Source organism: Chiloscyllium plagiosum, unplaced genomic scaffold (genome assembly GCF_037043375.1).
Source record: "Chiloscyllium plagiosum isolate Xiang-an unplaced genomic scaffold, Cpla_swu_hap1 HiC_scaffold_22, whole genome shotgun sequence".
In the NCBI taxonomy this organism is placed as follows: domain Eukaryota; kingdom Metazoa; phylum Chordata; class Chondrichthyes; order Orectolobiformes; family Hemiscylliidae; genus Chiloscyllium; species Chiloscyllium plagiosum.
In genome coordinates, this window is record NW_028270160.1 from 25,402,183 (window position 1) to 25,428,282 (window position 26,100).

Here is a 26,100-nt window from a genome sequence, read left to right on the forward strand (position 1 = left end):
ATTTAATGCGGAAAAGTGTGAGGTGATTCATTTTGGAAGGAGCAACAGGAATGCACCATAAGGGCTAATGGTAAGATTCTTGGTAGTGTCGATGAGCAGAGAGATCTGTGTCCATGTACAAAGATCCCTGAAAGTTGCCACCCAGATTGATAGAGTTGTTAAGAAAACATACAGTGTGTTAGCTTTTATTAATAGAGGGATTGAATTTTGGAACCATGAAGTCATGCTGCAGCTGTACTGGACTCTGGTGTCGTGCACTTGGAATATTGCATACAGTTCTGGTTCCTGTGTTCTCTGAGGGATGTGGAAGCCTTGGAAAGGGTTCAGAGGAGATTTACTAGGATGTTAACTGGTATGGAGAGAAGGTCTAATGAGGAAAGGCTGAGGGACTTGAGACTGTTTTTGTTAGCGAGAAGTAGTTTGAAAGGTGACTTAATCGAGGCGTATAAGATAATCAGAGGGTTAGATAGGATGGACAGCGAGAGTCTTTTTCCTCAGATGGTGAAGGCTAGCATGAGGGGGCCTAGCTTTAAATTGAGGGGTGATAGATATAGGACAGATGTCAGGTAGTTTCTTTACTCCGAGTAGTAGGGCGTGGAGCGCACTGCCTGCAACTGTAGTAGATTCACCAAATATAAGGGCATTTAAATGGCTGTAGACATATGGACAAAAATGGAATAGTGTAGGTTAGATGGGCTTCAGATTGGTTTCATATGCCGGTGCAACATAGAAGACCAAAGGGCCTGTACTGTACTTCGCTGTAATGTTCTATGGAACATCTGTGTTACACCTGCTTAAAACAACTAGCAAAGTTAGGGTCTGGATTACTTTGGGGTCTGGCCTGGTGTATAATACTTCCCACTTACAGAACACGTTGGTTCTGAACTCTCACTATACTACTTTTAAAAGATTCCCCTTTCCAAACCTTGCCTTACCACCCCTGCAAGTAGCTGCTCCCAGTCTGTCAACCAAATCCTGTCTAATAATATTGAAATTGGCCTTTTCTAGTTTGGACACTTTACTTCTACACTATCCTTATCCCTAAGGGCTTTGAAACTTAGAGTAATGGTCACTGACGCTTAAACCACTTGACTGGCATGATTCCCGAGGAAAAGGTCTAGCACTGCCCCTTCTCTGGCTGGACTATCTACATACTGGGAGAAAGTCAGGACTGCAGATGCTGGAGCTCAGAGTAGAGAGTGCGATGCTGGAAAAGCACAGCAGGTCAGGCAGCATCTGAGGAGCAGGAGAATCGACGTTTCAGGCATAAGCCCTTCATCAGGATTCTCCTGCTCCTCAGATGCTGCTTGACCTGCTGTGCTTTTCCAACACCACACTATCTACGTATTAGCACAAATTGCTCTCCTGAATGCATTTTAAAAACTCCACCTGGCTAATCTTTTTACACTTGGGCGATCCCAGTTAATGTTAGCAAAGTTTGAAATCCCCTGCTACTATATCTCTATTCCTATCATATTTCTGTGCTATGTCTACACATCTGCTCCTCTATCTCCTTCTGGCTATTGGGAGGTCTGTAATATAATCCCAGCAACATGATCACTTCTTTCTTGTTTCCAAGCTCTATCCAGAGGCCTCATTTGAAGAGCCTTCTAAGATATCCTGCTTCAGTACTGCAATGATGGTTTCCTTTTTCAATTAAACAATGCCCCCTCCTCTCTTACATTCCTCTCATCATGCCTGTAACTCCTATACCCTGGAATGTTAAGCTGCCAGTGTAGTCCTTCCTTCAACCATGTCTCTGTGATTTCAGTAATATCATTCCTGCATGCTGTAAGTTGATCTACTTTACCAGTCAGACTCCTTGCATTAAAATAGATAAAAGTTAGCTTTCCGGTCATCCCGTGTGCCTTGTCATGCCCATGTCTTCCCTGCCCCTGGACTGTCCTGGTATTCCTTCTATATCTGACTGAATCTTGTTCCTGACTTTATATTTATTTCTGCCCAAACCCCCAGATAACCCCCTAAAAAAAGCACGAGCAAACCACCCAGTAAGGACATTGGACCCATTCGGATTCAAGTGCAACCCATCCAGTTTGTACAGGTCCCACCTACTAAAGAAACTGTCGCAATGATCCAAAAATCTAAAACCCTCCCTCCTACATAATCGTTTTAGCCACATGTTCAAATGACCTATCTTCCCATTCCCATATTCGGTAGTGCGTGGCACCGGAAGTAATCCAAGGTTACAGCATTCCTAGTCCTCCTTTAATCTACCAGTGAACTCTTTGATTTCCTGTTATATGATGTCATTTATGTTTTTACTCATGTCGTCATTCCCAACATTTACCACTACTTTTCCTTGTTCACTCTCCCCTTCAGAATGCCATGCAGCCATCTCTGACACATCCCTGGCCCTAGCACCAGGGAGGCAACGGACCATTCAAGAGGAATTTTTGTGGCCACAGAATATCCTGTCAGTTACCCTTACAATTAAGTCCTATCATTAAAGCTTTCCCAGGCTTTTCCTTCCCTGCTGCCTAGCAGAGCCAACTGTATCATACATTGAGAAATCCCTGTTGGAATTATTTCTAACAAGTTACATTTCTGTACTGTCACTATTTTGGATTTAAAATGTAATGACCAATATGTTATCACATTCAAAACTTTTTATCCATCAATGAGTTGCTTCTAGAACTCTTTTAAAAAATCTATTTGGATTATCATGAACTGACATACAATGTTCTTCATGATATTCTACATAATTGGACTTGGTAACTTAATATCAAAATTTTGAGATTATATCAAACTTGGATGATATATTGAAATATTTGGCTGTACACAAGCAGGCAATGGAACATTCTGTCTCTGAGCTTGTAAAATAGTATTGGGGATATGTTCCCAGTTCTAGTTTTTAACTGCAAAACTCCGTTCCCCATACATATCTCTGAGTTGAGGCTAGGTCATGGTCGAGACCTTTGTTCAACTAATTCAGTGGATTTGATACCGTTCAAACATTTATCTTATTAATGATAAGAGCTGCAAAAGACGCTAGAAGGCATCAACTTGCTTACACAATCATAATAGTTGGGCAGTTTAGTAAATCATTCAATTAACTCTATTCCCCTTTAAATTTCAGATAACCAGAAATTTGGTGATATCTAAACTTAAAGTGCAAGCGCAGTATATCTCAAGTCTACCTATGAATACTGAATGTGTTGTGGAGGGAATTAAGGTAGTCCTTTTGGATGCAAACCAGTAAGTATTTTAACATATCTTCCATGAAAGTTTATAGATATTATAACCTACAACTCTGTTAAACTTTCAGGATAATGTCAGCTGGTCCTATATTGATGTGCAACATATATTTTGCCTCTGGCTAGAAAGTTTTACTCTATGCCCAACTCCCACATATACCTTTTATATCTTTTCTAATTCTTGCAGTATAATTCTTGCTTTTAAACTTTTAATAAATGTGTCTCTGTCTGATCAAACTTCCTTTGCCCTCTGCAGACTCAAAAATTCTTTAAGACCTAAAAGTCTGTCTTGTTTGGCTTTCTCTGTTATTGTTTCACAGGAAGTTCAGTTTCCAAATGGCATTATTTTATGATTTCTTTGCAGCTTAGTCTAGTCTTTAACTTGGTCCCCAATCCACAACTCTAGTTGTTCAACTGTCATCTTTCATGTTTGCTATGCCTTCCCTTTGCCTGCCTATATGGAAAGGTTTCAACGACCTCTCTCTGGAAGCTGTGGCCTAAGCTTCTCAATCTATCAACTGTGGTGTATTTTGCCAAATCACAAATCTTTGCCTGGCTTTAATTTTTTTGAAGCATTCAGGTCAGTTTCAGAACAATTTCTGTCTACAATGGTTAGTGTTTATCATTTGATGTCTATACCTAAGCTGACACTTGTGAGGTAATGTTATGAGATATTGTGTTATAGGCTATCTTTATTAACTCACTCACCAGCTCGCTATTTTCATTAATACAGGGTTCCCGTTCATTCATTTCGTAACCCTTCACTAACTTGTTATTTACTATAACACCGTTTCATTCATTCATTCATAAATCCATGGTTCTCCACTACCAAAATTTAAAAACAACCATTTTGAACCGATTACTGCATTTCCACACTTTATTGGCCTCTGCTACAAGCAGGGTTTACCTCTGAATAAGTGCAGATTACAGAACAATACCATCCCCGACAAGTCTCCATGAAACATCCTGGCAATACTTTTCTACAACCTCTACCATCTGGGAGAAGGTATAGAAGCCTGAACACATGCACCAGCTGGTTTCAAAACAGTTTCTGCCCTACTGTTGTTAGAATACTGAATGGACTCTCAAACTATTAGCATTCGCCTGTACCTGTGTTTTGGTTTTTGCTGCTGTTTACCTATTACATACTTATCTATGCTATTTAACTGTGTGATCTGCCTGTATTGCTCGCAAGACAAAGCTTTTCACTGTGCCTCGGTACACGTGACAATAAATTCAATTCAATTCATTATTAATCAGCCCTCCCCAACCATTTCATACTGAACAATACCATCCCCATCAAGTCTTCACGAAACATTATAATATTAATCAGCCCTTCCCAACCATCTCCTGGACCTGAATAGATTAAGTACTGTTAAATACTTTTTAACTGGGCCATTATCTCTTTAAGTGTTTCCATGCAATTGCATGAATGAATGAAACTCATACTGACAAATAGTAAATAAATCTTTCAACACAGCTGCAGTAATTAGTTTCATACCCTTTATTCTTTTAAATATAGGTTCAATTTTTAACTTACTTACAGCAAATAGGCCTAGCATTTTTACTACATTTACGAATTTAAAAGACGAACTAACAACTCTTGATTATGCAAGCAAACCAGACAGGCATTCTTAATCCCATCAGAAGTAACAGCCAGCAATTAGCACGTGTTTTAACTCCTCTCCTGCCTCCCAGGGAGAAGCCCTTTAAAACTTTCTGTACTATAAAAAATGTATCACCATAGTAATGGATTTTTAATTTATGTAAGAACTGTGTATAAAGAGGCTCTTGTAAGAATTTTTTTTTGGGATTCTGTTGTTACCTCGAACTTGTGCTGTGATTGCTGAATAAAAGAGGCTATTTCGCCACTCACCAATTTCAGTTGTTATTTGAACACAATTCCACGCAATATAAGCTTTATACAGTGTAGGCATCACTGGGACTGAGAGATATGCATATGACTTACCTCGTATACTTTGGAAACTTTTAGTTCTGCATTCAAAAGTTGTGATGGTAAGAAACATTCACAATGTGTAGATGAAGTGAATGTGAGATCAGTGAGTGGCAAAAATAATCTCTTTATTGAACATCCACAGTAGCAAAGTTCAAGGTAACAATGGAATCCAAAATACAATTTTGCAATAGCTTCTTTTATACACCATTTTTACATACGTTAAAATTTTAGCACTATTGTGTGTCTGTTGTACACAGGTTGGCGTGGCATCTGTCCTGGGGAAACAGGAGATGGTTTAAGGACTTGATAAATGCTGCCTGGTACCCCTGGTGGGACTAGAATGTCTGTTCAATCTGAACATATATAATTAAGAAATGTTAATACTTTTGTCTTTTAAAGTTAGTAATGTTAGTAAAAATACTAGACCTACATGGTCTAAGTAAGTGCAAAAGTATACATGTGCTAAATGTGTTTGGTGGGCAGCACGGTGGCACAGTGGTTAGCACTGTTGCCTCACAGCGCCAGAGACCCAGGTTCAATTCCCGACTCAGGCGACTGACTGTGTGGAGTTTGCACGTTCTCCCCGTGTCTGCGTGGGTTTCCTCCGGGTGCTCCGGTTTCCTCCCACAGTCACAAAGATGTGCAGGGTCAGGTGAATTGGCCATGCTAAATTGCCCGTAGTGTTAGGTAAGGGGTAAATGTAGGGGTATGGGTGGGTTGCGCTTCGGCGGGTCGGTGTGGACTTGTTGGGCCGAAGGGCCTGTTTCCACATTGTAATGTAATCTAATCTAATCTAAAATAAAGGTATAGAGGATATTAAACTGATCTCCCACAGCTGGGCCATGAAATTTCATTTCCTATTTCCAGTTTTGACAGTTCTTATACACTCATTCATGTGGTTTCATGGAAGTGTTATTTTGATAGTAAGTTTCTGGCCCTGTTTAATGTGTATTTAAAAAATATAAATCCGTATGTTTGTACAAGGTGGTAGTCCTAAATAAAAGTTAGAAATAGATAGTGTATAAGGAAATTTCAAAGAGATGAAGAGCAGCAGACTGTAGGAACATGCTAGTGGAGGAAACTGTTTATACCCTGCAACTTATTCAGATCCTGAGACGTTTACTAAGGGGTTAATTAATATTATAATCTTACCATAGTTTCGAGTGAATTATGGAGAAATGATAGTGGGGATTGTATTGTTCTGAATAGGTTACAGTATTAACATTTATTCACAGGTGGCTTTTGATCTAAACACTATTTGATGCATGGTGCTGATAAGAATTGAAAGGTGCAAAGAAACAATGGGTTGGAAGGGATGTTTAATTTAGTTTATCTTGTAAGAGTAAAATATACTGCAAAACCACAGTTTTATGAATGAGTGAATGGAAATGCAGTATAGCAAACAGAACGCTTGTGAGTGAGTTAGTCAAGAGAATCAAAACGCAATATCTTTCAGAATTAACACCAAATATCTTTCATTTTAATTGTAAAGTAAAACGACACTGAATTCTGCATAGAGGCGCATTAGGTCTGATCAAAAGCTGAGTCAGAGGTAAATTTTAAAGTGCCTTCAAGTAGGAAGGTGAACCAAAGTGGCGTAAGGAAGAGATTCCAGACCTTTTTGGGATGGGCAACTGAAAGTACAACCATCAATGATGGAACATTTAAAATTTGGAGTGCTCAGAGAGGCTGGAATTGGGTGAGCAGAGATCTCAGAGTTGTGTAGAGTTCTCGGGTGAGGGAAACTACCAAGTTAGGAGCAAGGCCATGGAGGAACATGGAAACAGGAATGCGAATTTTAAAGTAAAGATGTTGCTGGACTGGGAACAAATGTAGGCTAACAATCATGGGTGATAAGTGAATAGTGCAAGTTCAGGAGAAGTTTTGGTAGATGTCAGATAGCATTGGAAAGATTGGCCAGCACTAGATAGGAATGGCCAAGTTTAGAGATAATGAAGGTGTGAATAAGGATTTCGGCAGCAGATGAGCTGAGACAGAAGTGAATTCCTGCCAGTTGCTTTCTATACCATGTAAAGTGCCTAAATTCTATTTTCTCAATGCTGAAATAGCATTTTTTGGCATCTAGGCCTGTAGTTTTCTTTCTCAGACTAGTTATTGATGACTACATGAGGATTTTCTGGCTCTTCCAGAATCTCTCCTAAGAAAACAAGGGAAGGGACCACTGAACTCAAAATATTAACTCTGCTTTCTCTCCACTGATGCTGCAAGAACTGCTGGAATTTCTCCAAGCAATTTCTGCTTTTGTTTCAGTCTTCAGAATCTGCAGGCTTTTATTTTATTTAGTGTTGGGAGCTATAGTGTTGGTTTAAGTTAGATTTGTTCCCTGACGCAAAATTACAATCTTGCAATCATGTGTCCCATTCTAAACAGGCAAATTTCAAATTTGTAAAGTTAATTTACAAACTGATGCCTAAAATGATAGTATTAATCTTGACTTTTAGTATTTGGATACTGTATTAAATAACAGGATTAATTCAGTTCTATGGCAAATTCTCAATGTTTTTAGTCTTCCTTGGCCTGTACTTGCTGTCAAAGTTTGTTTTTATGGCATGACACATTTTCTGCCCAAGAATAAAATTTTTACAACTTGTAGCAAACACTTCAAATAACACTTAAGTACATCCCTGGTATGATGTATCATTAAGTTCCAGATACTTGTGTATAGCTTCCTTATAGAACCTTGGTATCTTTGTATATCAGCCTTGATTCTGTGGTTCTGTGGCAGTCTTGCCTCTGTGTAGTGAGTTCAAGCCCCAATGTAAGATTTGAACATATAGTTAAGACTGACTCTTTTTGTACTTCATGGAAATCATATTACATTTAAAGTATTAACTTTTGTTCACCCATCTTAGATGTTGCCAAACCTGCTGAATATTTCCAATGGTTCGGATTTTCATTAAACAAACTGGAGTTGTACTTGCGAGCACTTAGAATATTAAGGAGTAATTTGGTTAAAGTTTCGAAGCTCAGGGGAACCGAAGAGTAGAAACCATCTATCCTTCCAGAGACTTCAGAACTAGAGGACACAGGTTCAGGGTGAAAAGGGAAAGATATAAAAGGGACCTAAGGGACAACGTTTTCACACAGAGGATGGTGCATGTATGGAATGAGAGGAAGTAGTGGAGGTTTGCACAATTACAGCATTTAAAAGGCATCTGGATGGGTATATGAATAGGAATGATTTAGATGGATATGGGCTAACTGCTGGCATATGGGACTAAATTAGGTTATGATATCTGGTCGACATGGACGAGTTGGATCGAAGGATCTGTTTCCGTGCATGACATCTCTATGACTCTATGAATGACACTAGAAAAGGATGATGAAAGTTTGAAAACTTATTCTGCAAATGAAAATGACACTTGGTCAATTAATTTTCAAGTTGCGATTAATAGCTAACTTTGCAAAACCAAAGTCTATTCAGAGTGGGGTCACCAATCAACCGTAATTTCTTTTTGGTATGGTGAAGCAGGCTCAAGGGGCTAAATAGTCTACTCCTGTTCCTATATATTCCCTTTACTAATTCTTTCATTTTTCACGCTGTTGGAGAACTTGGTGTTGTAAAGAGATATTGGAGTAGGCTTGGTAGCAAAGATCGCAAAAAAAATTATCATTGAATTTTTATATTGTTCAAATGTTTTATGAACGGCCGTTTTGTACTATAAAACCACTAACTTCTATTCTAACTTGAATTGTCTATAAATATTCTGCAGTTGTCCAGGCGCTGTCATGTTGCTGTTCCAGTTTCCAAATGGTAAAACATTATTGCATACTGGTGATTTTCGAGCTAATGCTTCCATGGAGCGCTACACTCATCTCGTGGGGCAAAAGATTCATACTCTTTATCTGGATACCACGTAAGAGAACTTTATTACATGAATCGGAATAGAACTTTTTGTTATAAAATTGTTGTTGTTAAACCTGTGTCCAATGCATTAGTTGCTAACATGTAAAAAGGTGATATCAGTATTTACATTCGCATTTTGTTTTAATTTTATTTTGTAAATTTAGAAATAAAATGTGCACTTCTTTAATTGTGTGCACTTTATTTAATTAGTATCTACGATAATGTACAATGCAGTAAAAGCTTGACTTCACTACTATGTAAACAGCATCAACATTGTATGGAGAGATGGAGTGAGCTTTGGGTTGCCAACTGGACCAATTGCAATAAAAATAAGTAGTTCCAACAATGCAAGTGATGAAAGTAGGCAAGAAACACCTAACCACATTCTAGATGGAGAGATGGGCAGGTTAGCATGTCTTGTTGTGCAAGTCAGCTTTCCAATCAACAACTGCACAGCAGCTGAACAAAATCGCAAGAGACCCACTAAGACATGCTGTCGTCTGATCGACTTACATCAGAATTCTAACCTTTTCTGAAAGAGTAGATTTGCCACTGGTGATGATGCTAGTTAAGCAACTGGGAATACAGAGCACAATCACTTGGTTTGTATGTAAGGAATTTTCTTCTAAATGATGATGAATGGTACAGCCACGTCATTACCTTCATGACAAAAAAGCACAGCACTACAACTAAATTTCAGGAACACAAATATTCCAATTTTACTCTTTCCATTGATGACTATGCAATATTTGTGAATTATGATTTTGGTTTGTGAATCTCAAACCACTGTTTGCATTTCTCATGCCTGCCCCCAAAAAGCAATAATTTGAATAGGGTACATAACAAGGATGCATTTTGTCATGAATCATTACTAAGACATTTGATATTCTTATTGTTCATGTAATCTGGTTTCTTTTGGTAGATACTGCAGTCCAGAATACACCTTTCCTTCTCAGCAAGAAGCCATCCAATTTGTTGCTAATGTTGCCTTTGAAACTGTAATGATGAAACCTAGGACATTGATTGTCTGTGGTACTTATTCTATTGGAAAAGAAAAAGTTTTCCTAGGTAAGAATTCTGGATGGTGTTATGTAAGTTCAGTATGTGCATTTAAGAGAAAAATCCCCCCCAATCTGCTGTCTCTTTCCTTCCCTCCCTCTCACCCATCCTTTCAACAGAATTGTTAAATTACTTTGAAATTAGATTTAATTGATTAATGATGGATATAGTTGCTGTCATCCTATCTGAACCCTTCACATTTTCTATGTGAAAGACAATAGCTATAATAATGTGACTATGTAACAGATGAACTAAGGGGATAACATGAAGGCAAGGCCTCCTGATATGGCCAGCTTCATCTCAATATTCTTTTACTCTGAATTTATATTCCGTGTAGTGTAAGCAGATCTTTCTCATAATGCCTGAAATTTTATTTATAGGCATTGATCAATTTGGCTTATAATTACATCTTGACAGTTTGTCAAAGAATACTTAGTATTCAAAAGGAAAGTGAGCCAATCTGAGAAGAACAAAAATGAAGGAAAGATAGGAAACACTGAATTAAACAATCTTGCACAAAACAAACACAAGTTTTTGATTGTGGGAGGAATTTAAGATTCAAAATTCACATATATTGCATAAAACTACCTATAAAAATAAGAATTCAAGTGTACAGAGAAACACTTATGGTAACTTGTGCTGTGTATTAGGATCTGTTCATGTTTTTCCCACCTAGGGAAAAATGATGATTAACCATTTATGAGTTTCTTTGTTGGGGAAAAGGGGGAGATTTCAGTGAATTAACAAGGAATTTCTTAATGGTGAGTTTGGTAATCTTGATAACTGATCCGTGTTGACATTTTGTATAGTGTTGACATTTTAGCCAGATTCCCTGCGTTTTGGTGGAACGAGAAAGAGTTCATGCGACTATGATATTAGAATGCTAGCTTTTCAAAGAAATAAGTTTCCAATGGAATTCTCTAAGCTCAATACCTGTAACTGAATTGGGTGTGCACTTTAAGGCATTGAATTCCATTTCTTAATTAGCTTGGACCATGTGCACTCTCCCTCTCTAATTAATTTAGATAAATATAGGCTTGTAATTGTATCTCTCATTGGCTATTTGGAAAAGAAGTGGGTGGAACAAACCAAAAGCTAAGATTTTTAAAATGTTTTATCCAATTGTGCATTTTGTTTTTAAAGCTATAGCTGAGGTACTTGGATGTAAAGTTTCTATTACTCGAAACAAACTAGAAATTCTGCAGTGTTTGAATTCTGACCAGATAAACTCTGCCATCACTACAGACTGGGAAAGCTCTCAACTTCATTTACTGCCTATGATGCAAATTACTTTTAAGGTAGGTTATCTTGAATACATCTTTTTATAAGGAGTTATACACTTTGCACATAAAGTACTGGCGATAATTTGGAGAAATTAGGTGTTAAATTGGCATCAAATATAATTGCTGACATTTAAAGCTGAAGGAGAAACTGCAAGAAAGCACAAACTCTACCTGTAATCTAATTAAAAGCTAACTTTGCATGCTTCATCTGGCACGTTGACAGCCTGCAAGAGTGTAGGCTAACTCCTGTGGAAGCCATTTGTAAACAGAAGTGTTACACCGCTGCAGATAATTTGTGTTGTAAATATATTTTCCTACTCCTGCATTGCAGTGTTTATGGCATTGTTTTACTTTTCCTCTGCTCCGGGTTCTTTGTCTTGAGATTCAGGCATGAGTGCTGTGGTATGTGAGTAAAGCATACAGTTTCTACAGAAGTAGACTGGATCGATCAATATTTGTGTTATTTTACATTTTTTGATAAATATCCAGAATAGTTGCCATTAGTAATACGCAAGGATGCTAATTACTTTATCATACAGAAGTTCCTCAGATTCAATTTCAAGGTGCAATTTAAAGTACTTGTCAGCTGTGAGATTTTCGTGAGTGACTTTTTTGTCATCTCACGCTATTTCAGAATGTGGTATCTTCAAGAATTTATCCCAGGAAATCAGCTCATGAACCCCGTCTGGCATATTTTCCCAACATTGGTACTAGTCGTGTACACTTTCCTGACAAAATCAGACACCAAGTACTCAGCTGCAAGGGACTAGGATCAAGAGCAAATGAATAGCAAGGAGATAGCTTTGGTACATTTAATGATTAAAATAAGGGCAAACATAAAATACTTCAAGCTTATAGTAATAATGCTAATTAATTGCTTAATTGTTCAAAATTAGTAGCAGCTACATCAACTAATAATTCTGCCATATAATAAGATTAGGCTGTCAGGTTTATTTTGGACTAGTTCTCCATGTTGCTGTTAGAGATTGTAGCTATTGTCACCCAGGGTCAAAGAAACAATGTTCCTGCTTGAGAAATGAAAGCACCAATCAACCAAGAGGCCAGAAAGCTTTGCCTTTCTTCATAAATGTTTCTTTATGTACTACTTTTATTCCAAAGATACCTCAAATATTTAATCTGTTCTTCTATAATGTGATGGTTGCGTTCTTGTGCAACCCTGCATTACAGAAAAATCGCACTTTAGTAACAGCACTTAGTGTTGGTGCTGTAATTACATTAAAGCCAACACACGTTTTAAAAGTTTGTGCTTTAGAAACAGCATCTCAATTTGTCAATCACGTTAGTTAATTCGTGTTGACAAAATGTGTATTATAACAGAAATACACTGAAGAGTTAGACTAGTTATTCTTTCTCTCGATTGCCCTTACGATGCATGAACTTCATTGGTGTTGAATAGACTTGATTCTTTCATCTTTTAGGTTAGAAGGGTCAAATGTGTATCTAGCCCACAACATTTTATTTGACTGTCATATTATTGAAACTTACCCTTAAGAAAATACCCTAGTTAGTTCCTGCAGGTTATCTACTTATTGGACTTGTAGCAGGACTTTCTGGAATATGTTTAGCTTTTGCAATTTTATTGAACTTATATGATTCATGTTATAGCTATTTTTGTTTCATGAGATATTTTGCTTTTGAAAGCTTTATTATTTGGTATTCTTTTGGTTTTGTGCAAAGTCTGTCTTCCTAATGGCTATTAGTTTTCATTTTCAAAAGTTAATTAATAACTAATATGTGGAATGTAGCAGTGGAAATAGAAAATAGTGGAAATGTCCTAAGTAATGGTGATAATTAAACATTCATCTGTTTGTTTGTTCAGGAAGATGTAAAAGATCCCATGTTGCTATTTTAAAGGAGGATAGGGAAAGGATCGTTGGTTCCCTGGCCAATACTTATCACCCAATCAAGACCATAAAATTATTATCACATTATTATTTATGCTCGTGACAGCTGATATACTTCCTATATTACTTTCAAAAATATTTTAACTGTCTATAAAGTACTTTGATACATCTGGTTGCAGTGAAAAACACACTGGATATTTTTCTTCAATCTGATTTTGAGTGGAAAGCATTTCCTGTCACATGATTTTGTCCACTTTACAGTATAACAGCAACAACACTCCCTTTTAACATTCAAAGACCTGTGGAAATTTGAGGCCTGTTAGTAGGGAGAAGGTAGCACACTGCTAATATCAGTGAACAAGCGTGGATTCAAATCCAACCATTGGAGTTTATGTAATATTACTGGTAGTATCACATACTGGTAATATAACTGGATAAATAGGAGTTATTGATTCAAATCCATAAGGGTTTGTGTAATTTACCTGTAAAAAGTCTGGCAAGCTAGTTTCAGTAATTGTAACCATGAAAGAACCTCTCATTTTAAAAAAAGCACAAATCTGATTTCCGACTGTCATCTGGAGAAGGAAATCTATATCCTTACCTGTCTGGCTTACATATGACTCCTATAAACAGGGATGTGATTTACTGGTAACTGTCCTCCTTAAAATAGCCTAGATAACCACTTAGTTCAAGGGTTATTAGAGATGGGCAACAAACTCTGACCTTGTCAGCTCAAGAAAATAAAACTGCTTATGTTTTTGGAAAAAAGATACTAAGCGTTAATTACAAGGTCTTTGCAGTGGTAGTGATGGAGAAAACATCTGCATTCATAGTGATTGTTGCACTGATATTTACAGCAGTTTGTGGAGCTTGCACACACAAAGTAACAAGTCACTGTCAGTGATTCTGAGCTTCTGAACTTGAGGTGTTTCTTGCTCTATCCATGCTCCATCACCAATTGCAACACTAAAGTAATCCATGAATGTCCCAGCTGTGTTTTAAGTAGTATGGTAAATTCACATGTACTTCTAAGTAATTTCTGGTCCCGAGAAATTAATTCTATAATTTGTGAAATATCAAATTTCTTCATAAGTTTCCCAATTCCATAGTATTTTTAAAGCTTGTTTGTAATTTAGTTGCTTGTATTCATCCAATCGTTTATTCAAAATTTAAAAATTTGAGTGAACAGTGTCAGCTTCCAGGTTTTCTGCCTATGATTGACTTGCTATACTTATATTTTGTTGAACAAGATTTTCTTTGAAGTTTACTGGTGAGTGCTTTTGCTTTGTCTTTGACTACAAAATCCAGCCTGTTAGATGGGATGATGGTCACAGTGTAGGCTTTTAAGGAAGATATTAAAGTAGCAGGGGAAAGTGTTGGGATTCAAGTAGGATTGTAAAATTTTAATCTTTGCAGCTAGTTGTCAGCGGTGCTGTGATAGTATGAGTATTCTGCTTTGCTCACACTTGTAGAAATCAATGAAACTGTGTCAAAACCATTTAATACTTAGATTAGACAAGTGGTGACAATTATTTGAATAGAACTGAAACTTTAAGGACAATCTGCTAAATTCTGTTATAATTCAATTTTATGTATTTTGTGATTGATATATACTTTGGCGTTTAAAAGGTTAACCAGTATAAAGGAGAAAGCTGGGATTCATTTTTGTTTAATTTAGAATGACCTTTAACTCCGGAAAATAGTTAAGTTATTTGGGCTTCTCACGTGAGAGATAATGTTAAATTTTACTAGTCTCTATGGGGTATCCTCTATATACTTCCTGAGTTTATGGTTTCCTGAGATAGCTAGTAGGAGCTAATTAAGCTGTTTCAACAAGATGGGATACTTCTCCTGTGTAAAAACAAGAAAAAGATAAGTTTCAGTACTTTGTTTTAAAAAACAGAAGTTGTTGGAAAAGCTTAGCAGATCTGGCAGTATCTGTGAAGAGAAACCAAAGTTAATGTTTTGGCTCCAGTGACCCTTCCTCAGAATTGATGATAGCTAAGAAAATGTTGGTTTAAATGTTGGGGGGGGGGGGTTGGGAATGAAGGAAGAGTGGTCCAGGGTGTCCTGGAAGCAACAGTCCTTGCAGAAGGCGGACAAGGGAAGGGAGAGGGATAGGTGGCTGAAGTTGACGGACATGGCGGCTGATGATCTTTTGGATGTGGATGCTGGTGGGGTGGTAGGTACAGACAAGGCAAACTCTATTGCTGTTGCAGGAGGGAAGAGAGGGGGTGAGGGTAGAAGTGCGGGAGATGGGTTGTACCTGGTTTAGAGTCCTGTCGACAACAGTGCTGGTGAACCCTTGGTTGAGGAAGAAGGTGGACATTTTGGAGGCTCCCTGATTGAAGTTGGCCTCATTGGAACATATGAGATGGAGACTGAGGAACTGGGAGAATGGAATGGAGTCTTTAAACTGGAGGTGAGGATATATAGTCCAGGTAGCTGTGGGAGTCGGTGGGTTTATGGTGGATATTAGTGGGCGAAAAGTGAGAACTGCAGATGCTGGAGATCAGAGTCAAGATTAGAGTGGTGCTGGAAAAGCACAGAAGGTCAGGCAGCATCCGAGGAGCAGAAGAATCGACGTTTTGGGCAAAAGCCCTTCATCAGAATTCCTGATGAAGGGCTTTTGCCTGTGTTTTAAAAAATTCTCAAGGTCAGGTTCGTAGGAGAGTAGTCTGACACAGAACAAACGACCAAGAGGCGAGTCTGCTAGAATATGGGCATTTTATTCCCCGCAGCGTCGCCACAATGGGTCTGGCTTATACTCACTCTACATGTTACCGGAACTGGGAGCCGTCAGTTCTCGTAGAGCGGTTGCCAACAACCCACGCTCGGCGGTTAAACGTAACCCCGGAGCAGACTCCCGGGTCTGGCTTATACTCACTCTACATGTTACCGGAACTGGGAGCCGTCAGTTCTCGTAGAGCGGTTGCCAACAACCCACGCTCGGCGGTTAAACGTAACCCCGGAGCAGACTCACTGAACTGGAGACTTTTCCAGCTGATATACTCTTTTCCAGATATAAACATTCATGTGAACAGCAGAGCAAGGCTAAAAAACACATTCCATTCTGGTTACATACAGATAAGAAGATTCACACGGGGAGGTGTGTAATAAGATTCACACGGGACTAAGCAACACCTCCATTCCGGTTAGATTCACACATGTATTGGGACATAATTTTTAACCGTTTCACCACAGCCTGAAATGTCGATTTTCCTGCTTCTCGGATGCTGCCAGACCTGCTGTGCTTTTCCAGCACCACTCTAATCTTGAGTGGATATTAGTGGCCAGTCTATTCCCAGAAATGACAACAGCTGTCAAGAAAGGGAAGGAATGAGTCAGAGATGGATGAGGTAAAAGTGAGGGTGCGGTGGAAATTGGAAGCAAAATCTATTCTAGATGAGTGGGGGATGCAACACTGATGCTATAATTGATATATTGGAGAAAGAGTTGAGTAGAGGCTAGAATAGGTCTGGAACATGGAATGTTCCACATACCCCATGAAGAGACAGGCATAACTGGGGTTCATGAAATGCCCATGGCGACCCCTCTGACCTGAAAAAAATGAGGGGTGTTAAAAGAGAAGTTGTTGATGGTGAGTCCAAGCTCGGCCAAGCAGAGGAGGGTGGGACAGTACAGGCTTTTGCTCCACGAAGAAGTGGAAGAAGTGGTGGGGGTTATATGTGTAAAGGGAATATACATCCATGGTAGAGATGGTGACTGGAAATTCCAAAACTGGAGTAAAGCTTCAGAGGAATCATGGATGTATGTGGGCAGGGGCTGGACCAGGGAGAAAAAATTGAGTCAAGGTAGGAAGAGATGAGTTCTCTGGGGAAGGAGCAGGCTGGAGCAATGGGCCTGCCGGGATTTTCAGAAGGAGATAAAAGCGTGCTGTATGGGGCTGGGTGATAATCAGCTTGGAGGCAGTGGTGGGAGGGATCGTCAAATGAAGTGGTCAGTGACTGTAGTTGATACAATGCCCTGATGTGCCATGGTGGGGCCATGGTCCAGGGGAGGATTAGAGGAGATATCTGGGGGTTGGCGCTCAGCCTCTGCAATGTAGAGGTCAATATGTCAAACTACTACAACAGCACCCTGATCGGCAGACTTAATAACAAAGTTGGAGTTGGATCTAAGCACAGACAGTGCAATTAGTTTGGAGAGAGATGGATTGGATTAGGTGAGGGGGAGCAGAGAAATTAAAGCAAGCAATGCCATGTCGACAGTTATCAATGAACAGATTAACTGCAGGGAAAAGGCCAGAGGGAGGGGTCCGAGTGGAGGGAGAATATTGGAACTGTGCAGTTGGGTCTGTGGGACAGGGAGAGGACTCTTCAAAAGAAATGGACACATAGGTGAAGATGATGAAGAATTCAACGTCACGTCGTGCCTGAAATTCATTAAGGTGGTGACACAGGGATAAAGCTGAAACCTTTGCTGAATATAGAATGTTCAGCATTAGACAGTGGAAGGTTAGGAGGGATGGTAAATACCTGACAGGAGGTGGGGTTGGGTGAGGGGATGGAGTCAGAGGGGAGGGTAGGAAGATTCCAGAAATCTATGGGTATCCCTGAGTTGTTGTATCTTGTGGGCCTTGATGCCTGAAAGCAAACAAAAATGTTTCTTGTTAGCATGACAAATGAGTCAGAGGATGAAGTGGAACTGTGGAGTGGTGCAGCCCTGAACTAGCTAGTTGCAATGCTGTTGGGGAGAGGGAGATCAACAATGTGCATGTGACACCGCATAGCACTGAGTGGGTATCTCAGGATACAGTGAGAGCACCTGTCTGGAGATTGTTGAATATCATGGAGATATCTGTGGTCCTGGGTGGATTTAAAGCACAAGGGATGAAACTTCAGTTTGAATCCACATGGGTTGAATCTGAGCTGGAGGGAGTCACTGAGGAGTGTGGAAACAGGGACAGTATCTGCAGTCCTTTCAGTTTTTATTCAGTAAATTATATAGAGCTATAAATTAAACCAAGTGAATCTTTGCTCTATTCTGATCCAAAGTTCTCTGAATCATAATGGTATGCTTTCCTTTATTGGTCAGCGTATTGAGTACAGGAGTTGAGAGGTCATGTTGCGGCTCTACAGGACATTGGTTAGGCCACTGTTGGAATATTGCATGCAGTTCTGGTCTCCTTCCTATCGGAAAGATGTTGTGAAACTTGAAAGGGTTCAGAAAAGATTTACAAGGATGTTGCCGGGGTTGGAGGATGAGAGTTATAGGGAGAGGCTGAACAGGCTGGGGCTGTTTTCCCTGGAGCATCGGAGGCTGAGGGGTGACCTTATAGAGGTTTATAAAATTGAGGGGCATGGATAGGGTAAATAAACAAAGTCTTTTCCTTGGGGTCGGGGAGTCCAGAACTAGAGGGCATAGTTTTAGGGTGAGAGGGGAAAGATATAAAAGAGACCTAAGGGGCAACTTTTACACAGGGTGGTACGGGTATGGAATGAGCTACCTGAGGAAGTGGAGACTGGTCTAATTGCAACATTTAAGAGGCATTTGGATGGGTATATGAATCTGAAGGGTTTGGAGGGATATGGGCCGGGTGCTGGTAGGTGGGACTAGGTTGGGTTGGGGTGTCTGGTCGGCATGGACAGGTTGGACTGAAGGGTCTGTTTCCATGCTGTACATCTCTATGACTCTATGACTACGACATTGTTTTGACCTCAGGTAATTGAATATGTAAATACAGCAAATTTCATACATTGTTCCTAACCTCCAAGGAGATTAAGGAAAAATTTGGTAAACTATATTGTCTACATTCACTATGACAGAGGCACATTGAATAGCTGTGGTAACTGAAATGAAAAGGATAGGACACGTTGAAAAAACTATTCTGAAAGATTAATTTCTACTCTAAAGCATTTTCCTGGTGTTTGATCCTGTTGGTACTGAGCCCACAAACTGGTTTATAATTTGAATACCTGACATTAACACAGTAACTTTTTTTTAGATCTTGTCTTTTTTTTTGCATAAGAAAATCTTAAAATTTATAGTTCTAGGAATTTAAAATGATTTATGATCACATGACTTGGAATCTGTAAATTGTATATAATTGTAAACTTTATCCATCTAACCTACTAAACAATTTTTCATTTAAGCTAGTTAGTGATTCACTTTATGATCGTATGAAACTCAGTCCCATTAGAGGATATTAAGACAGCTTTATCTACTGTTCACTTTTTATCTAATGTGCTGAATGTTTTTCTCCTTGATTTTAATGTGGTTAATGTTATAATTGGGAGATAACAGGCTGTAACTTTAGACTTTTGTAGATTTGCTCTTTGGGAATTAAGGTATACATTACAAATAATTAGCCTACCAGTTCTTATGCAGTATGCTTCTTCAGCCAGTTGTCCAATTCACGTAAATAAAATATTGTGGGAGATATTCTGCGCATTGTTTGAAAAAGTAGCTATATCATCAAGAAAAAGTAAGAAAGCCACAAATATCTATACTTTAGTGAGAACGATGCTCTCTTCTGAACTGAGAAGTGGTGGGGTCAAGTCCCACTCGAAACACAGTGCTGCACTATCCTGACCGGAGACCATCTTGACACGAGATATTCAGCACAAATTTCAAAGTTTGTGGACAATACAAGTCTTATGAGAATTGTAAACTTAGGAGGACAGTGTAGAATCTCAAAAGGATGTTCACACATTTTAAGTGAATCGATAGGTAACAAATCAAGTTCAGTGCAGCAACGTAAGAGACTGCATTTGGTATAAAAAATATAGAGAGATGGTACAAAATAAAGGGTACCATTCTAAAGAATGTTCAGATTGTATATATGCATCAGTCATTAATGGTGGCAGGACAGAAAGCTATTAATAAAGCATACAATATTCGAGACTTCATCAATAGGAGCATTGTAGATGCTACTCTATAGGCAGAATGTGAATACATTGGGGAGAGTGGAGAAGAGATTTACAAGGACGTTTCAAAGGATGAGACACTTTATTCATAAAGAAAGATTGGAGAAGATCCTTTTTCCACCGTTGGAAAGGCAAAGGCCAAATGGGAGCTTTGAAGAAAGTCCTTCAAAGTTACCAAAGGCCTGGAAAAGTTATAATGAAAAACTGTACCCATTCATTGGATTGAAAACCAAAGGATGCATTTTCAAGCTTTTACAAAACAAGCAAATGTGAGCTGAACAAAAACTTTTTCACAGTGATTAGTTGGGTATGAAATTCACTGCCTGGAAGTGTGCAAGAAGATTGGTACTAAGTAAAAATGCTAAGAGCAGTTGCAGATATGATGGGCCTAATAGCCTCCTTCTGCACCACAACAATTCTGTGATTGTATTATCAGTATATTATGGATTCAGTGCAGGAAGTGCTTCAATGTCCTTTTGAGATCAACTTGGGTAAGTACTGTGCAAACCCAGGGTCGTTTTGTTGATGGATCTCCCAACTCTCTGGTTACCAACAACCCTGTGAACTTAGCAGACTAAGGGTTTGTGCACTCAGAAGTAGTGACCATATGTGCATGCCAATACATTCCTGAGCCAAGGGCAAAGCTCATCACAAATATTTGAAAAACTGCAGTGGGTGTGGGCGGCTCAGTGGTTAGCACTGCTGACTCACAGTGCCATGAACCTGGGTTCAGTTCCAGCCTTGAGTGACTGTCTGTGTGTGGAGATTGCATGTTCTCCCTATGTCTGCATGGCTTTTTGCTGGATGGTCCAGATTCCTCCCATGGTCTAAAGATGGGCAGGTTAGATGGATAGGCCATGCTAAATTGCTTGGTAATGTTCAGTGAGTAGATTAGCAATGGTAAATGTGGGGTAACAGGGATAGAGTGGTGAGTTGGATCTAGTGGAATGCTCTTCGGAGGTTGGGGCAGACCCAATGGGCCGAATGGTCTCTTTCCACATTGGAGGGATTCTGAGAGATGATGACCGGCATGAGAGTGAAACACTGATTACAGTGTGGAGGTTGCACATTCTCCCCGTGTCTGCGTGGGTTTCCTCCAGGTGCTCCGGTTTCCTCCCACAGTCCAAAGATGTGCAGGTCAGGTGAATTGGCCATGCTAAATTGCCCATAGTGTTAGGTGAAGAGGTAAATGTCGGGGTATGGGTGGGTTGCGCTTCGGCAGGTCCGTGTGAACTTGTTGGGCCGAAGGGCCTGTTTCCACACTAAGTAATCTAATCTAAAGAGGGCCATGATATTATCACTTACCTCTTGACCTTGCAAGAAAAAAAGTGGACAACTTGCAAGAAAGCAGTTGGTCCATTGGTGGAGTGACACATCTCATTTTTCTGCTTTCCATGGAGGTGATAATAGTTGACATTGCCACAGTGGCAGTTCATTAGGAAGTCAGTGGCGAGATGGGAATCTGTGCAAGATGAAGTGAAGGGAATTTACTGTTTCCATGGGGTGGGCATGTAGCTCCTTCCTCCTTTTAATAAAAAGCATAAACTCTAATGCTGTTCTACCGCTTCAGGAGCCCCATCTATTGTGTGTTAGCCCTCCTGCTTAGGTGGTGGCGATTTACTCCCTATGTCCCTCCCTTGTAAGGTTACACATAGTGCTACTACTTCAACAAATAATCTTGCCCTATAACAGCCAATGATTTAAGTAGGCTGTGACTAACTCTAGATAGAGGTATCATGACACTATCAAATTTGAAGTGGAGGCACACCAATTGCACATAAAAAAGAGTGAATTCCCTTTTATAGACAAATTCCTCTTGACTGCTCAACCAATTGTAACCATTGTCCTGGTACCTGAGGAAATCCAACAGTGGAGGCAAATCTCACTACCATCACCTCTGTGTGGCCACATTAGCCTAGGACTCTGTGCATTCTGCCCACTTGTACATGAGATCAGTCAGTTTTGGTGTTATAGTGACTTGGGTCTACTGCCACCCTTTAAACTATCTAAGTCACTATCAATTTCATAGTTGCTGGGAGGGCATACTCACACAAGTGGTATTGCTCAAATATGTTTGAGGAGGTGACTATTTGCACAGTACATGAGGAGAGTGTTGCTCTTTTGTGCCTTCTGAGTGTCTCAAGTACCTGTGTCCATTCGGGTGCATTCGTTATTGTGGCTACCTTTCAAGCTGCTCGTTGAGTCTTGATTTTAGAAACAGCTTTACTTGGCATGAACAAGTGTGCACAACAGCTACCTGGACCGCTACCTGGACCACCAACACCGTCACCACCACCACCAACATACAGCCCAATAGCCCATCCATTGCTTCAGTTCCTACATATAAACACACTATAAACTCTGCTCACATTCGGGCCATTGTCTGCTAATGCACAAAACACTGCCTGCTCCTTTCCCCATTTTATTTGTTGTGCAGAACTACTCGTGCCTTCAGCTATCTGCTATGTAGTTTCCTCCTGTCTGTGGATGTATTTATGACTCTGCCTGTTTCCAGTGTATCAAAAACCTATTCTGTCCTTCAAAATACATTTAGTGTTACCTGCTATATAGTTTCTCCACATGGTCCACAGTAATGTCAGCATTAAATTTGCAATGGTACTTTTTAAAACAAACATATGCTAATTCAATAAAAGAAAAGAAAGAATTTGCATTTAAATAATTCTGGCAGGTTATCTCAAACTATTTTTGCAGTCCCTTTTTGGGGAAATTCAACCAGTAATGTACAAACAGTAGCATGAAGAATAACCACTTAGTCTGTTTCGATAGTGTTGGTTGAATAAATGTTGGCCAGGACACCAGCTGAAGCCCCGCTTCTCTTTTTAAAAACAACAATGTTCATTGGAATGTGTTACATCCATTTAACACTCTCAATCATGTTGAGCATTCCCTATGAAAGATAACGCCTCCAATAATGCTATACTGCACCAAAGGATCAGCCTGGATATGTGGTAACAAGGAATAGGGTTTTAACCTTTCTTGAGAGAATGTTGTTACTGAAGCAAGCTGATTCATGAAACAACACAGATGTACACTATAAAGCTAAATTATTTTTAGGTGTTCTATACCTAAATGTACAATTTCAAATGAGTGAAATGATAGTTTTCTGTGACAGTTTTCTCCTCCGAGCCAAGTCCATGTTGCACAGAGCACGAACTTGAAGAGAAAACAACAGTAATGATTCTGAATGATTTCAAATCTCTTGCACACCGTATTGTATACAAAGTTGTTTTATTTATATAAGTGAGGATCTGATAATTAGTGGATTATTATGTAAAAATTTTACTAATGTATTATAAGCTTCTAATTCAGAATAAACTAATCTATAGTCATGGAAATCTTGATCCCAAGTGTTCTATCCCTTGACCATATTTTACATAACTAAATGCAAAGAGCCATAGATGCTGATATCCATAACTGTCCTCTCAGATTCTAAGTATTTGGGATGATGGCACCACGTCATCTTGAAACTTTGTGTCCACTGCAACAAAATTATCTGACTGGCCCTATTAGGTAAAATTATTCACAAAATAATTTTTCATGTGGTTGAATAGTCATTGTTCTCTTTGGAGACATGCATGCTCATTTGAAGAAAAGGTTTATGTATGGTAATTATATTGTCTTTCTGGCATTACTTTCAGGGTGATGTCCTATCGTCAGTCTGACCTGCCGAGTATTTTAGAGTAATTTTATTTTGGACTTTCAGCGCCTGCAATATTTTCCTTTTTGTAATATTATCTTTCAACTTGTTCTTTTTGCATTTAGTCAGGAAAATGGCTGTGAATGGTGTCCGGTATGCTTAACATCCTTTTGCATATCAACTAGCAGACTTCTAGCTCCAAGCAAATGCTAGGGCCAACTTTCAATTTCTCTGAAAAGCTGACTGATATGGGGGTTCTTTGCTTTGTATTAGGAATTATGGCTAGGGATGAAATACTTACAATGTGGACCTGTATTTTTAAAAGCACAATTAATGAGATTCTCCAAAAGTATTAAAAGCTATTAATGGAGCTATAGTTTCTAAATAGCTATAAAAATAATAAATTACTTCCAAATAGTCAATAGCTGAAAGGGATGAAACATACTGAAGGAGAACAAATTCCTTTACTGAAAACCATTGAAATTTATTTGGTGGTTGGATCTTTGTTTTAATATGAAAGCATATGAATCTTGGAAATTTAGTCATTAAAATTAGTGTAAGAATGGCTGGCTAGTATGGTTTCAATATCCGATATTCTTTTTAATTCCACTTTTTGTGTTTATCTCATTTTGAATGCTAACCATAACAAACAGCAATGGGAGTAGGCTGTTCAACCCTTCGAGTCTGCTCCACCATTCAGTGGGATCACGGTTGATCCGACATTCCTCACATTCACTTTCCTGCCTTTTCCTCATGACCCTTGATTCTCTTTCTGATCTAGATTCTATCTGTCTCAACCTTAAATATCCAAAAGGACTCAGTTTACACAGCTACTTATGGCAAGAAGTTCTAAAGGCTCGCTCAATCTTCTGAAAGGAGGGATTCCTCCTCCCTCTCAATCTTAAATTTGCATCCCTTTGATCTGAGACTATGCTCTCTGGTCCTAGACTCTCCCATGAGGCAAAACATCCTCTGATTTACCCTGGGTCAAATCTCTTTCAGAATTCAAATGTTTCAATGAGATCCCTTTTCATTTTTCTAAACTCCAGTGAGTAGAATCTCAACCTGTTCAACCTTTGCTCATTATACAATCCCTGTATACTAAGGAGCATCTTGGTGAACCTTCTCTGAATTACCTCCAATGAAATGATATCCTCCTCTTAATAAGGGGACTAGAATTACTCCTAGAACTCCAGATGTGGTCTCACTAGCACGTTCTACAGTTCCATTGAGACTTCCCTACTGTTATACTCCAACCCTCTCCAAATGCTGAGTCATTTAGACAGTCGCATTTAATACATCTTTATGCTTTCAAAGTTAATAGACCTGAGAATTTTAGTTTGGAGTAGATTTTCTCTTACCAATTCCAAGCCATGTAGTTAAAATCTAGTTCATAAGAAAGGGCAAAATCAAATATTCAGAAAAGTCAGTTCTACAAGCCTTCCATTTTGTTGTGCCTCTAAGTAATGTTTTTTATTTTAGGGCTTACAAGCACACATGAACAAGTTCCCAGGAAAGTATGATCAAATTGTGGCATTCAAACCAACTGGATGGGCATACTCAGGCCTAGGTGGTACAATAAGTGACATCAAGCCTCGAGTTCAAGGAAAGTTCACAATTTATGGTAGGTAAATATTATGCCATTTGCAATTATTTTCTGTATATGTCTTTTATGAGCTTTATGCATACAATGAAAGTGGATCAGTAAAGTTTTGAGTCCCCTCCCAGCCCATGGACCATTTCACCTGTCTCCAATACTTCCCTTCCGTCTGGCCTGTTACTTGCACTTGATCTCTTCCTTGAGAACTGTCTTGACCATGTTAATTTCTATGCTCTCCTCAAACACACTCTAACTTGTCTCCCTATGAACTTTCCATACTCGTTTTCTCAGCTCTAATCCTGGCTTCATTATCAATCTGCTGACACGGGTAAAACTTTTGTCATATGGCATGTCAACCTCTACCTCTACCTTAGGCTGAGCACCAACTCAACCTTTTCGTATTCCTTCACCTCACTGGGTGAGTCTGCTGGAAGTTGAGCCTTACTATTCCTGGTAGCTTAACAAACAATCAAGATTTTTTAAGTAGTATGCAGAATTCTCCAATTTACTTGACTTTCAGACCCAGGTTTTCAAAAAGCACAGATCAAGTTTCTATACTTAACAAGAATCACTATTTATTACAAATCATAAATAAGCTACAAGTACAGAGGAATCTCGATTATTTGAACGAGATGGGCAGGATAATCAATAATAATTGATTTATTCAGTTTATTGATTCAATGCCTTTCCTCTGGGAGTCGGAGT

At 39.1% G+C, this 26,100-nt stretch overlaps 1 protein-coding gene across 1 annotated transcript in view; it reads left to right on the forward strand.

Annotated features, from left to right (window-relative positions):
- Window positions 1-26,100, forward strand: part of dclre1a (DNA cross-link repair 1A (PSO2 homolog, S. cerevisiae)) — an 80,619-nt gene that overhangs the window by 49,613 nt on the left and 4,906 nt on the right. The window contains exons 4-8 of the mRNA XM_043712784.2: window positions 3,098-3,216; window positions 8,907-9,050; window positions 9,963-10,108; window positions 11,243-11,397; window positions 25,278-25,419. Coding sequence (XP_043568719.1) covers window positions 3,098-3,216; window positions 8,907-9,050; window positions 9,963-10,108; window positions 11,243-11,397; window positions 25,278-25,419 — 706 coding nt within the window. The remainder of the gene's footprint in view (window positions 1-3,097; window positions 3,217-8,906; window positions 9,051-9,962; window positions 10,109-11,242; window positions 11,398-25,277; window positions 25,420-26,100) is intronic.